The sequence below is a fragment of the Rissa tridactyla genome, chromosome 2 (assembly GCF_028500815.1).
Source record: "Rissa tridactyla isolate bRisTri1 chromosome 2, bRisTri1.patW.cur.20221130, whole genome shotgun sequence".
NCBI lineage: Eukaryota > Metazoa > Chordata > Aves > Charadriiformes > Laridae > Rissa > Rissa tridactyla.
In genome coordinates this window covers 37,979,457-37,993,852 of record NC_071467.1, presented here as the reverse complement: position 1 = coordinate 37,993,852, position 14,396 = coordinate 37,979,457, and the positions used below count along the sequence as shown (strand labels likewise).

At 41.8% G+C, this 14,396-nt stretch overlaps 1 protein-coding gene across 1 annotated transcript in view; it reads right to left on the bottom strand.

Moving 5' to 3' along the window:
* The window catches only part of ARFGEF1 (ADP ribosylation factor guanine nucleotide exchange factor 1), a 95,916-nt gene extending 82,646 nt beyond the window's left edge, over nucleotides 1-13,270 (bottom strand). The window contains exon 1 of the mRNA XM_054192994.1: nucleotides 12,496-13,270. Within this exon, the coding sequence (XP_054048969.1) occupies nucleotides 12,496-12,619 (124 nt within the window). The 5' untranslated portion in view covers nucleotides 12,620-13,270. The remainder of the gene's footprint in view (nucleotides 1-12,495) is intronic.
* Between the last annotated feature and the right edge of the window lie 1,126 nt (nucleotides 13,271-14,396).

Sequence of the window (14,396 nt, the reverse complement as noted above, 5' to 3'; positions counted from 1 at the left end):
AAGTACTACAACTTTAAAGGTCACATGTCAGTCTATACATGAATTATACTACTGGCAACCTTTTAATTAAAAAAGCATTATGCCACTTCCCTCTCGCCGTAGCTCTGAATCATAAGAAAATCATCATCTTTTCCAGATAAAAGAAGATAGCTAGAAGACAACAATTTAATGATTCTCTATAATTTGACAGAGGAAAAAAAAAAATCTGGAAAACAAAAAAGCATGGACTTAAGTTTATTTTTACATCTATATTATGCTCCCCTAAAAAGATTACAACCATATCAACTTTGCAATTTTCATTGAAACAAAAATCTGTATTTGTAATAGAAAGCTCAAACTTTAAATCAGAAGTCCTGATGTGAGATCTTTCAAATGAAGCTTTCAAAGTGATCACACTATTATTAAAGTCCTGATTTCATCATTAGATTCTGATATAGGAAGTAGCTCAAGCTAAGATGCTTGAAAGGACACAAGAAGTAAGAATATGAGTATTATAGTACTCTGAAAGCTCCAGTGTGGCTGCCTTCAGTACAGCAGGTATACATTAGATTATTAATACAATGAAACCTTTATTTTCCATCTCCTATCTTCTATTTATATCCAAAAGAAGTATTTTTGAAAGTGCAGACTGCTTAAATTAAGACAACTACTCATACTTTAATTACTTAATTTCTTAAGTAATTACTTAATTACTTAAATTCTCAGTTGCTGAGCAGAAGACAAATGGAAGACTACTTTAAAAGGCCACCACTACACAATATCGTTAACTCTACCCATGTTGCGCGCTGTTACAAGGAAGCGCTTCTTTTACCATTGCTTACCAAAGCTATGAAGAACAAGATAATGAAGGTATTCGGTTCAGTATTTACTGGATCCACAAGTTCATAATAAACTATTATGCAAAAGTGGACTTGCATTGACTATACAAATGAGTTTTTTATATGTGTACAATTTTTATTTAACAGTAATACTTTCTGCTGCACTGAGATCGTGCCCCTCCTACTTCTTCCTTAAGAGCATTTTAGGACATGTGATTAAATAAATGCCCTTATGAACTGCAACAGTTAGTCAAAGAACTTTCAGAATCACTTTCTCTGTTATAAAAGGATACTTGGTCTTTCTAACTATTTGGTCTTATCAAAATAATGGAAGTTTCTTCATATTTCAGAAGCCAGCACATAACTCTCTGGCTATTTCTAGGCAATCTATTTGTGATCAACTGCGAACATCTTCCACCACCAGCTAGTACTCATAAGGCATCTAATTAGACTACATCTAATCTGTACTATTCAAGGCTTTTTTATTTACTATTATTAACTTTAAGTCATTGGTATATAAAAGTATCTTGGCCATTTCTACCTCTGCGGAGGTAGAAATCTGTTACATAAGTTAGTGTTATGAATTATTAGTGCATGTACTGCCACACCTGCAAGCTGTATACAAAAATAAACCTCGAAAGTTACATGTATCCTTTAAGTTTTACAGATATTCGCAATAAATAGTAGAAGAATCTCTAACTTTGTTTTAAAAGGTCCTCAAAACTACACTTTATTGTTCTTTAAAAAGGAAATTTAAAATGCTTCCCTTCCTCGTGAGAGTATTTCATCCTGACCCAGCCCGCCCTCTCGTCCAGTTTCAGAGAGCAGCTTTGGGCCAAGGGGAAGGGGGGATTTTTGGTTTGGTAGGGGAGGTGGAGGATGTTATTAAAGTCAAATCCTACAAAGAAGCATAAAAGAAACTATTACCCAAAGGGTAGAGGTAAGAAACATCGTAGTGACATCCCACCTGCCTCAAGCTCATCACTGAAAGGCCTGGAGAGCAACCAAGCAGAGACAGAGCAGCTTCTGCTTTCACATGAAAAGGACACGATCAAGGAAAGAATGGCCCAAGCACTGCTTTTCCTTCAACATAAAAGACAGTGTTAATAAAACACAGAATTTTGTTTCTAGCTTTACAACGCAACATGAGGGACGGCGCTCAAGCTTAGCTCCCTTCTGTTTCTTTCCTTCTCTCCCCCTCAAACATCGCTAATCGTCACATTCTTTTTTCCCCATGGTGTTAGAGACAATTTTAAAGAAGAAAACTTATTTCTTTTTACAGGAAAATTTCTAAGCATTCAATTTATATGCATATTTATGCACACATAATCACACAAAATAAGGTGTCATGTCTTAAATCACAAGTGGAAAACATCCAAGTCTCTCATTTCACTGCAGGTGAAGAAAATTTTAATTGTACTTCTCAGGCGCTTACACAGTCTTTATCCAGGTTTCAAACTTTCATGCAAATGCAACTGTCCTATTCTAGCAATTTTAGTTACAGCAGTTATAAAGGTCTGTTTCCATTTCAGGATAATGAAAACAGAGGTTAATTTATTCCTATCCACTTTCCCATACCCTGCACAAGATCCAGTATGGCATTCTTGCAGAAATCACAGTCCATTAGCCAAATGAAGGCAGCCGAGTTAAGACTCCACATTTTCCAGGTTTCTGAGTTGCAGAAAAACACTGATTTTATGCCAGCTGCTGCACTCTTGGTCCGTGCAAAAGTACCACTCAGACCTTTACGCACGCTGTTATAACCTGCAAGGTCGCTTGCCAGGCATGCACAGGTTTGTTTAAGTTTTACACACATCTTTGCAAAAACCATCTTTATTTGAAGAGGCATTCCCATTAGTTTATGCTTAATACCTGCATTAGAAGTACACTGTTTTGTGCAAGTACATCTGCGTTGATTTGTAGCACAGCTTTAAAATTTAAAACATAATGGGAAGCTAACAAAGAAATCAAACCAGTGCCACGCTACTTATATTTAATTTACAGATTTGAAACTTTAGGAATAGCGTGTCTCATACTATTCAGCTGGACAACTGAGCTCTGCAGTATAAAATGCTATTTAACATCTTCAGTAAAACCCAACATTTCTATCTGAATTTAAAATTCTAAAAATACCTTCTCCCCAGTTTCTCTCAAACTGCAAAGTTGCACATTGCAATGTTGAAGTACAGTGGTCATTCAAACATTCCTGACAACTAACTGCAGTGCCAACTGACACTCAGGAGTCCCACATTTATGTCAAGTAAACACACAAAGCAGCAATAACACACCCCTGCATCCAGCACTGACTAAAATCTCTTGACGTGAAATATTCACAAACCTAACTATACTTTTATTTCTCAATGAAGGAATAACATTACAAAACCTGTTAACATTATTAGAACAGCAAGTGCTAAAGAGAGTGCAGAATTTGTATTATTAATGGATCATCTTTTTTAAACCTATCTCTGTCTGTGTTTAAGAGCCGACAGGAGAGGGCTTGAATAAACCCATTTATCTCAAGAGTGGGTATTTTCAACTGTCTTAAAAATATCTTAATATTTTTCTGACACAAGAAATACATTAAATGAAAAAAAGATTAAAGAGCACTGGACAGCAGATATTACCCATTTGAACAAAACGAGTATTAAATAGCATAACATCAATAACCATGTAATCTTGTACCACATTAGCATACATGATACGAGTACCAGAAATGCTGGTGGGGGAAAAAAAACAGAAGTAAAACATTCTGAACCGAAATCAACAATTAAAAAAGAAAAAGCCCACAGCAATCATCATGCCCTAGATGTCTTAATAAATACTCCCTTGGTTTTGGTAAAATTTACTTAAGAATGTGTAAACGATTCTAAAATAAAAAGCTGGGATAAAAGACAAAAAAAAACCTACCCAAGCATGACAAAACAGCTAGTTAGATAATACAATTAGAATGAAACCTGTTTAGCAGAAAAATTTAATAATACTAGAACAGAAGAAGAGCACACCTGCAAAAAGCAGAATTTGAGCCAGTGAAACAGGCAGCCACGTCAGCTTATCAAATTAGACAGGGACTGGTGTCCACTACTTAGGTCAAGTATAAATCTGCTTTTCAGGGTTGGGTTTGTCTTTTTATTTTTAAATCTACCAGAAATGCTACTGAAAAACCGTTCTTCGTTCAAGCTCAAAAAAAAAAAAAAGTCAGAGGAGGAAACAAAAGATTAAAACAACGGAGCAGAAAGAATCTTATCAAATGTTGCAACCAAATACATTACTTTGGGATCCTTCACTAGCACGAGTACATTCAATCACAGCTTAGAGAAAAGCTACAAGTAGCCCCTTCAGAGAATAAACACCATCAGAATGGAGCAATGATCGCTCAGTTCAGGAAGTTTTGGCAATTTATCATTCTTGAAAAGGGAAAAAAAAATAAAAAAAAATCAGTGGGCAGGTGATGAAGGTGGAAGAACTGAAATCCCTTCTTGAAATGAAAGCTCTATTTGTCATTTTTGGCTTTCACACAAAGAGCACCTCCACAACACACCAAGTACACAATCTTCTTGGTATAATGTTTAAAAGTACAAACATAGTTTCGCTTAAACTCCCATAAAATCAAGTATGACTTTTTTTTTTTAATTCAAGAGACAGGAATTTCCAAAACAGAATCATCCTTTTTGCAGTTTAAGAGGAAGCATCCAGTGTGACTGCCTGTTACAGACTCCTGGAAAGCACAGCCTGATGTAAGGCATCTCTGAAACAATTTTTGCTTGAATTAAAACACATTTTTGGAAAAGAATACGTCATACTAAGATTTGCAACATCAGAGAATAAAACCAGCCCACTGTTGTCCTACCTGTTTCTGAACAGAAGCAACAGACTTGCTCTATTTTTTTCACTTCCTAATTCATATGGCTTTTCAAGTGTATCTCACTGATAATGAAACCCACGCACTGCTGAAACCACGAGTAACATTACTCTAAAAGTTTTAAGGTGCAGAGTCAGTATAATCTCCACATTCCCTACCCAAGCTTCGAAGCTGCTCTTGACTACAGCATCATACCAAGAGCTCAGATTCCTTAAAACTTCCAGTTCTTTAAGAGCTCTTGCTTCCCAACCAAAACCCCACCTTCTACTAATACGTCCATGCTGAAAACTAAAATGAAAAACAACCAAGAAAACGAAACCCAGAAACCCCCAAACGAAACCCAAGCAAAATCCCCAACACCAGAATAATACCTAAAAGCTAAAACCATGTATACAATGGAAAGAAGCAATGTGAAAAATGAGGAAAAAGGCTAACAAAATTTGTCAATATTTATCCATTCAAATTAAATTTTATCAAGTCTTTTCCTACCAGTTTGGCAGTTTTGAATTCTAATCATGTAAAAGAACTGAAGAACACAGGAGTTACAGAAGCCTAAAATGTGGGGGAAGTGCCTTATAATCTATCCCAAAAACAAACTGGTAGAGGGCTTGTTTATTTTAAAGTAAATAAATCTTTCTCAAATCCTTGCTGACTGGCATTTTTGTTCTCACTCACATCAGCTACTCCACTACCTTGCCTGGGATCAACATTAGGCCAATACAGTAGTAATTACTTAGGTCATCCTATTCATCCTTGTAACAACATTGGCACAGTAGTAGATGTCTTCCAGCCCTTTGGAATTTTGTCAGTGTCCTAAGATTAATTAGAAATCAATCAGGGAGTTCTACCAGGTATTTCAAACTCTTGGTATTTGACAGGGCTATTTTTAGCAGCTCTTTTACATTTATACTCAAAATGAGAAGTATCATATAACAAGTATCATCTATCCCATCCCTCAAACCAGGTATTTTTAACGCTGCGCCGCAATCCATTAAGATATCTATAAAATATATATGCTGGGTTTTTTTTTTTGGGGGGGTGGGATATTTTTGTTTCAACTTTAAATTCTGACACTAGCTGTTTTTCACAGAAACAAAACACACCGGTTACAATTTGTTCAATTGTCCTTGCACAATATTCTCTTTCTATAAAATCCCACAGAAGTATTTTATGTCTTCCCTGGTTTTTTGGAGACTTTTTGTATGTATGTGATTTTTCTTAAACGTTTGGTTTGCCTAACAGTAACCGGTAGTTTCTTCTACTATTTACTCATGGGAAGGACATGGTAATAATCTGGCAGCTACGCACAGAATAGTTCTTGGTCTGTATTCGACTAGCACAGCTAGGTCACATATTTTTGGCTTTCAGACACACAGTATAGAGTTCTGCCTCCTCTGACAATAAGAACTATCACGCTTTGTACTCAATTCTGTCTATTTCCTTCATACTTCCCTCTTTCCTCCAGATCTGCAAAGTTGTGTTTCCCAGGTCACTTCAGCCTCTGATGCTCCACTGACAGTAACTGTCCTTCCCAGACAAAACTGTTTCCTTCCCAGCAAACCACCAATTTACACATCACACAGGAAAACTCTCCGGCTTGAGGCAGAATACACGAAACTCCCTTCCCCCTGCCTATTCAAGTCAGAGTCGCCTATCTACCGCTGGCTGTTGCAGAATTGAATGAGAGTCACACACAAGTTTGCTGGTCTTGCTCCCCAGGCTCCTGGCAGCATTTGTTTACTTTAAAGTACTAACTAATCAGCAACTTGATAAAAATATCAACCCCGGTGAAAAACACAAAACTGGCAGGCAAGTGCCCCAAAAGAAGACGAGGCTTCCCCATTTAGCTTTGTCCCTGATTTCAGCCAGCGGTTTCACCAAAAACAAGTAAGAGAAACCAATTAGAACACCACTGGCTGATGCTTCCCTCCCTATAAACACCGTGACAATCCTCCCTGACAACTAAATAAGTTAGCATGTTTAACAACATATTATTAAAATACTAGCTCAATACCAATTATTCCCTGAAAGACTCCAGAAAAGGTCTGGAATCTGACGTCAATGTCCAAGATAATATTTTTTTAATTGTATATGAAGAAGATGCACAAGAACGGATACTGTTGTCATCCTTAGAAAAACGCAGCAGTGGTTAATTGGAGAAAAGAACCAAGACAGAAGAGAGAAAAAGATGACAATTAAAAGTTTAACATACTGGAAGAGGGTACAGAAAAAGATCAACTAGAACAAAACCCCACAAACCAGTAAAGATAGTTCATTATAAGAAACAGATGCACTCTGGTCATAAGGCAACAACTTTCCATTTTAAGCTTCAACATTTCAATTAGTGCTCTAAATACACAGCGGAACAGAGATATTTAAAAGCTGCCCTGTGTCACAAACATGCGTTGAAGTCTTTCAAGCTTAAGTTTTAAAAGATACTGAAAATTGTTAAAACTTTCAAAACATCAAAGGCTTTAACTGAGGACATATTTCAGGATGGAGTCAAACTTCCACCTAAAAAAAAAATACCAGTTTTTTTCCTTCCAAGGCAAAAGGCAAATATTTGATATTCATTCTCCATTAACATTTTCCCAACCCAAATACATTCTACCTAGTTTTCTACAAAAGTGTTTCTTATGTGCCCCCTGCCAACCATCCCCTTTCCCAAGGGAGATTAAAGTTCCTCGGTGTTGCCATTCTACACAGACAAGAACTGATTACATTTAAGACAATAAATCATCCCACTATACACAACTTCTCTCAAATTAGCCCCATAAATTCAACATAAATGGCAATTTACACCTCAAATGCAGAAGGCAACCTGGAAAGCAGTTTATGGGGCCAACCAAACCTTACTCTTACCAAGCCAGGCTCTAAATCTTTGCAAAACTAGATGAGATCTTAACCACATTGAAACCCTGCTAATTAAAGACCAAGCTTAGCAAAGCAAGCAAGAGGAGGGAAGGAGAGCTGCAACTTTTAGGGATTTTATTTTTTTTTCCTTTCTAAACATACAACTTGGTTTGTACTAGCAAAAAAATCTCTATTTATCCTGCTTGCTTACTTTGAAGTGTTTCAGAAGAACAATTACAACGAGAAACTAAATTCTGTATGGACAATGGTGACTTCTATGTTGTAAAAATAAATGCCTATAGCACATGCAGACAACAGACAATGGTACAATACCGATCTCTTTGTATTCAGCATAGAAAAGACTAAAAAAAACCTTGGGCTTTGGCTTCTAAAACAGGACAACTAATTTTGATGAAAGATTGAAGGTAGTCTACCGAGAACAGCATTATCCAAAATGCAAACAGAAATTTAGCTTGTCCAACAATCCCCCAGTAAAAGTAATACCAATGGAGTAACATGACAATGGTCTTCAAAATGTTTGTGCTAGTTTAGGAAGGTTTTTTTTTTTTTCAATGCACCCAGCACTCACAACACGTACATGCGTTTCTGTATTGACTGTTAACCTAGCTTACTCTGATAATATAACACAATTATCTATATATGCAAAGGACATCAGAACATGGAACCAGGAAGAGTAAGAGAGAAAATATTATGTAGGTGAGACTTTCCCAGGCCATTTTCAGATCTGCACAGGTAAAGATACAGATGAATCTTGCCACCTCTGCGTTCTGTTCTACTCCAAACGTTACCTGTTTTCAGAAAAACTAAGATTCAGTGCTTAATTATATCCTGCTGCTTCATCATCCTACGCCTGCATGTAATGGCAGCACAAACTGAATTGAGCTGTTACTTTCACATTGCACGAGACCTACATCATCATCAGGATTTTTGCAGGACAGACTCAACAACACAAGGAGCACTGAAGAACCTTTTAAAACTAAGCTTCAGCCCTCTTCAGTTGGTACTTCCAGAATTCCAAGCAGCACACGCATGTTTTTGTTTAAAGTACATACCAGGTACACATCTGTATCATTTTACATTATTGCAGTTTGGACCGTTACAGAACAGTTGCTTGACTCCCGATTTGCAGTTGAACTAGCAACCTTTATACAAGCAGGGAATTCTGGTTTGCTCAGCTTGCTCACCTTTCCACAGGTGAGCTCACCTCCACAGGCAGACAAATCCACACTCTGGATTCTGACACAAAGCACTAACAGTTTTTATTCAGTCTATTAAAAACTTTAAATTCAGCTGAGAATTTATTTTTTTACCCAAGAGCCTTTATGGACTATGTATGTTTACTGTAAAGTTTCCTAGACTGTAATATGGATGAAAAACAATACAGAAAAGCAGTGCAAGGAACTGACTGGGAAAAAGAACATCTAAATCTAATCCTGCTGTCAGCTTGCTGCCTGATGTGCTCTACAAGCGGACAATTTTAAAGATAAACTCATTCCTTACATGGGTCAAGAGCAGCTGCTATGCAAGTAAACAACATGGAGTTCTAAATTAGCTGTATTTCATTAGGTGACTAGAGAAAGAAATGTTAACTTCTTTACGTACAGAGAACATCTCTCAGAAAGGACAATGTTGCATGAAAAAAAACGTTAAACTTGTGAGTCAACTATTCTGTATTAAACCAGCCACAACCTGGTGAATCATTAGATATAGGAAACAAGTATCAGGCTTAATTTTGTCCCTGTTAGAAACCAAAGGGCATCCATAATTAAAGCTGCAATATTTAATTCATATTTTGCTGTCTTATCTTCTAATATCCCAGAAAAATTGTCATGCTAGAAGGACCTCATCTTAACACCTGTTCAGAGGTCAGACTTCCACAGTAACATGTACCAGGAATGTTGTGGGGTTTTTCTCCCTCAGAATTCACAAATCAAAAATAGCTGAAGTATAATCTTAATGGAATGTAATTTCATAGGTTTACAAGAAAATATATAGAGATTAAAAATGACAAAGGGATATTCTTAAAGATTCTTAAAATACTGATTGTCAACCTCGATCTAAAAAGCAGAGTTTTTATTTATTTGTGGTACAGGAATACCATTATTTCTGGCACTGCTTGCTTGTTGCTGAAATACTTCAACAGCAGCTCATCCTATATAATGCAAAACAATGTAAACACTGGATTTAGACAAAAAAAGAAGAAAACACCTCAAAAAATGAAACAAAAAAAGAGTCTGGATTAGCAACAACTACTAGTTAGAATATCCGATATACTAATAGTAAGCAACACTTTACTACAGTCATGCAGTTGGCAAAAATGATCTCAATGGCAGAGTTTTGTATCACATCAGATAATTTCAGTGAAGACTAATCAATTAAATATTCAGACTGAAAAAACATGATGCTGATTTGAGGACATGTAATTACTGCCCTGATTTTTAAAAGCTACCTTTTATTTGACAACCATTTTTAAAAATCCAATGAAGCTTCAAAGTTAGACTTTGCCAGAGTTAACTCCAAACTGAACTTAACCCTAAATTACTATTTTTCTAAAGTTTTACCATCAATGTTGTTGCTCTCTAAAACAAAACAATTTCTTTATTGCCACTCCTTGCTTAAGGTGGCAAAGGAACAGCCAGTTGGAGTATTCTCTCAACAGATGAAGAGCTAGATGGAGAGAGCATAACATGCGCATCCTATTTCCAATCCTGCTATAAAAATCTCAGCTCAGCTTTAACACCCAGTTGCCCCACATGTGAAACAAGGATTGTATTTAACTATAAGAAAACCTTTCAAAGAAAAGCAGACATGAGCACTACTCTACACAAGAGTTATATATTGCCGCTTTTGAATTTTGAATTTAATTTTGTCTATCACACTCAAAACCAGACAATGGACCATACTGCATTTACAGTCACCAACTATATTTCATGGAGCCACAATCTAAAAAAGATTCATTTCAGTAAGACTCTATGGTAATTAACATCACATCTGATATTTTTCAACTTCACGAAGCCCTTCTATACACACTAGCTAATACACACAATCTTGTATTTCTTTTTTCCTGCTTCCTGGCTTTTATACCCACGCTGTATTGTTTTCCTATTTAAGCCCTAATCACGCAATCAGATCCACAGGAGAAGGTTTCAATGAAGCTGTAGCTAGCGCAGAAATCACTGGGATGTGTGCTTGGGGGTCTCCTTGCACAAATGAGTTTACAAGATAAAAGATGCAGACTGTACAGTCTAGACAGCTTGCTTTACAATCTGTGTAACACAGTGGAGCCGTGCTTGGAGAGATTTGGATGATACTTAAGACACATCAAGCTACTGAAATACAGTACGGCAGAAACACAAGATTAATACCAGTGTCATTCTATGGATGACATACAGGCTGGATACAAATTCAGTTTAATAATAAGAAAACATTTCTCTGTTTTATTTCTAACTTGGATACACAGTCTAAATTCAATGGAAAAGCCAAAGGGATACCAGTTTAATCACATTTGCCTAAATCTTATTATTAAAATTCTAGTGATAAATTCGAAATGTAAGAAAACACTCTTTCCAATCTATTTGAATTATTAAGAAATAGTTGAACGATGGACAATTCTCCCCCTCCAATTGTCAGGGTCTTTCACAGATAAAGAAAACAAGCAAAGGATTGTCTTTTTTTTTTTCAAAAAAAAGGATTTTAAAAGAAGAATAGAATGACAAAAAAAACAGAGAGCTTGAAATTACTTATATTCATTTTTAAAACAAGCAAGTTTCAGTTTAATATTATCTCTTCAAACAAATCCATTTAAACAGACATTATTACTGCACAAAATCAAGATAATTATCTCCAAAACCAGAAACAATTACACAAGAATGGGAGGGACATAATGCGTTTATGTATTATTTAAATATAGCAGGCCTTTCTCCAGAAGTCTTTCAGTAAATAACGCCAATATTTTGCCACATAGGTTCAAGCCCTGCCTGGACCCATCACGCCACAATTTTAAAGCCCAAGTTCTCCTTTTATGCTGCCTGTTATTGAAGGTGTATGTATGCTTTGTACTATCCGGTTACTTCTGTCACGCTTCTAGAAGAGGTGGTGTTGACACAGCTGCACCACAAACTCAACACCCTGTTCAGCCCGGGGCAGGCAAACATTCCCCCATCTTCCGTGGCCGCACCAGCTCTGCCATGCAGGAAGGAAGGTCCCCTCCTCATCAGCTGTCTCTCCCTCAGCAACGGCACGGCTAAGGCTCTGCCCTCGCACATCTCCCGGACCATCCTCTCCCTTTCTAGAGGACAGCGTCCCGACTTCGAAGGGTCCCTGAACTCCAGACGTGGCCTGGTGTCATTGTCTCTCGCTTTCCGCCACCCCCGCTTCCTCCCCCGTCCCTCCTCCCTTACCGCTGCCTGTCACCTGCTCCCCTCCCCGCCGGCCGTCTGCTTCCAGGTCAGCTCAGCTCGGCGCCTCTGTCTCTCTGCCTATTCATCCTGCGAGCGGGGAGGAGGAGGAGGAGGAGGAGGAGGAGGGAGAGCCCGCCGGGCGCCGCAGCGCCCTCACTGCTGCTGCCAGCGAGGGGCAGCGCGCGGCGGGGCTGCTTTCGCCGAGGGGCGAAGCTCCCTCCCCTCGGCCCGGGGGGCACGCAGGCTGCCGCCGGGCTTCGCAGTGGAACAACGGACGGGCCTCGGCCTCTCTCTGCGCGCCCACCCCGAGTCTCACACAGATCCTCCTCCACACGATGCCAAAACCTGTGCCGCGGCTCAGCCCGCAGCCCCACCTCCCCCAGCCCTTCCAGGCTCGCTTGCCCAGAGAGGCCCCAAAGCTCCTCTTCTCCCTCCCCACAACACAAACGCGCAATGTGGCGAAGGGGGGGCCCCGGAGCACACCCCCGGCCGCCCCGGTGCAGTCCCCGCCGGCCGCCCCTTCCCGCCCCGGGCTGCCCCTCACCTAGGGCCACCTCACAGGCTTTGCGCAGCTGGGAGTGATGCGCCTTCTTCACCTCCTTGTCGGCCAGGATCTTCTCCAGGGCCCGGGTCAGGAACATGTTTTTCGTCTTCTTCCCTTCATACATGGGCGCGATCGAGCCGGGAGAGGAGGAGGAAGAGGGGTGGGGTGGAGAGGGGAGAGCGGGGCACCGGCCGCTCCCGGCGTGGGAGGGCTGCGAGGGGCCGGGGCAGGCGGCGAGGCCGCGGGACCGGGCCGCGACAGGCGCGGGGGAAGAGCTCCCTCAGAGGGAGGGCCGCCGCGTCCCAACACCCGCTCGGAGGCTCCCCCCGAGGAGAGGCTGGGGTGGGCCCGGGCGGCGGCGACAGCCAACCCCCGCGGCTGAGGGAGGACGAAGCCTTCTCCTTCCTTCTCCTTCCCCCCCGCCCCTGCTGCGTGTCTGCGCGGACGGCGCCCGCAACGCGCTCAGTCCCTGAGCCGCCCCCGGCCCGCACCCGCCTCCATTAGCAGCAACGGCGGCGGCGGCGGCAGCAGCAGCGGCGGTGGCAGTGGCGGCTGCAGCCACAACCTGCCCTCGCCATGTTGGAAGGAAACGACGTCAGGGCCGCGGCCGCACGGCTGCGGAACGGGAGGAAGCGGCAGCCGTGCCCCGGCCGGGCGGGCGGAGGGAGGGAGGAAGGCGGGAGGAGGGGGCGAACTGCTCGCCTTCTGCCCGCCCCGCCGGCGCGCTACAGGTGGAGCGGGGCCGCGGAGAGGGAGGTACGGAGATGGCTCCTACCACCTGGGAGATGGCTGAGGAGGAGGGGCAGGGCTTCCCTTCCGGGCCACCAGCGCTAGGAGGAGGAGGAGGAGGAAGGCTCCCCCGGCAAGCACCACCTGCCCCTTGTGGGGGGGCTCCGACGGGGGTAGGGCAAGAGGCTCCCTCGGAGGGGACCTGCCTTCCCATCCCCGGCCGCGGCCTCTCCTGAGGAGAACCCGCTGGGGCCCTGCCTCAGCTTTCCGCCGCCCAGGGAGGAAGGAGCGCGGTAGGGTGCAGGGAGGCGACCGGGCTCCCTGCCGCCCTTCCCGGGGAGCGCGGTGCCCGCCGCGGGGTCGCTCCCTCAGGCCCCGCTCCCCCTCACGGGGCCCGGCCTCCGCCGTGCCGGAGCCCCGGTGCCGTTTTTGCGGCCGCGCGCCCTCGGGCTACCTGCCCTCCCTCATCCTGGCCGCTCTCGGGCGTGGGGTGAGCGCTTCGCCGGAGCGCCTTCATGGTGCCCCTTCCCCTGTTGCCTTCATCCCCTGCCTTTAAAATACAGCCACCTGCCCTTCTTCCCCGTTGTACAGGCACTAGGAGTATAAAGCATTAAAAAAAAAAAAAAAAAAACCACCTTCACTTATAACTAAACAGTGGCTTTTGTGTTTTGTTATTTTATTGTTACAAATTTTTGTAAAATTTGGTTTGGGGTTTTTTGGGGCGTTGTTTGGTCTTTTCCCCTCCCAGAGCGCGCAGAGGTCATTTTCTCATGCTTGGCTGAGGGCCAAGAAAAGCTCTGGTGGACACTGGCTAACCGGTAAGCAGCAAAAACATAATGGGGCAAGTTTTTGCACTTGGAGGTGGTACTCCAGTTTTTAAAAGCAGAACATGGCACTAACTGAAGCCAGGTCTGTTTTAGAAAAATTTTACCTGATATAAAAATATTAATTAAAAATTAGTCTGGAAATGAAAGGACTGGATTTCTCGATGTGCCTTTCAGGCAGGATGGGACAAGGCTATAGATCAGCGTGCAGAAAGCAGAGATCGTTGTGGAAACCAGGCGCCATCTCTGACCTCGGAGGACGGGGAGCCAGTACATGGGAGGGGGCTTATCCCCTGCTAACTTTTCCTGTCTGTTCCTCTGGTCCTGCTGCGTCAGTCAGGACAACAG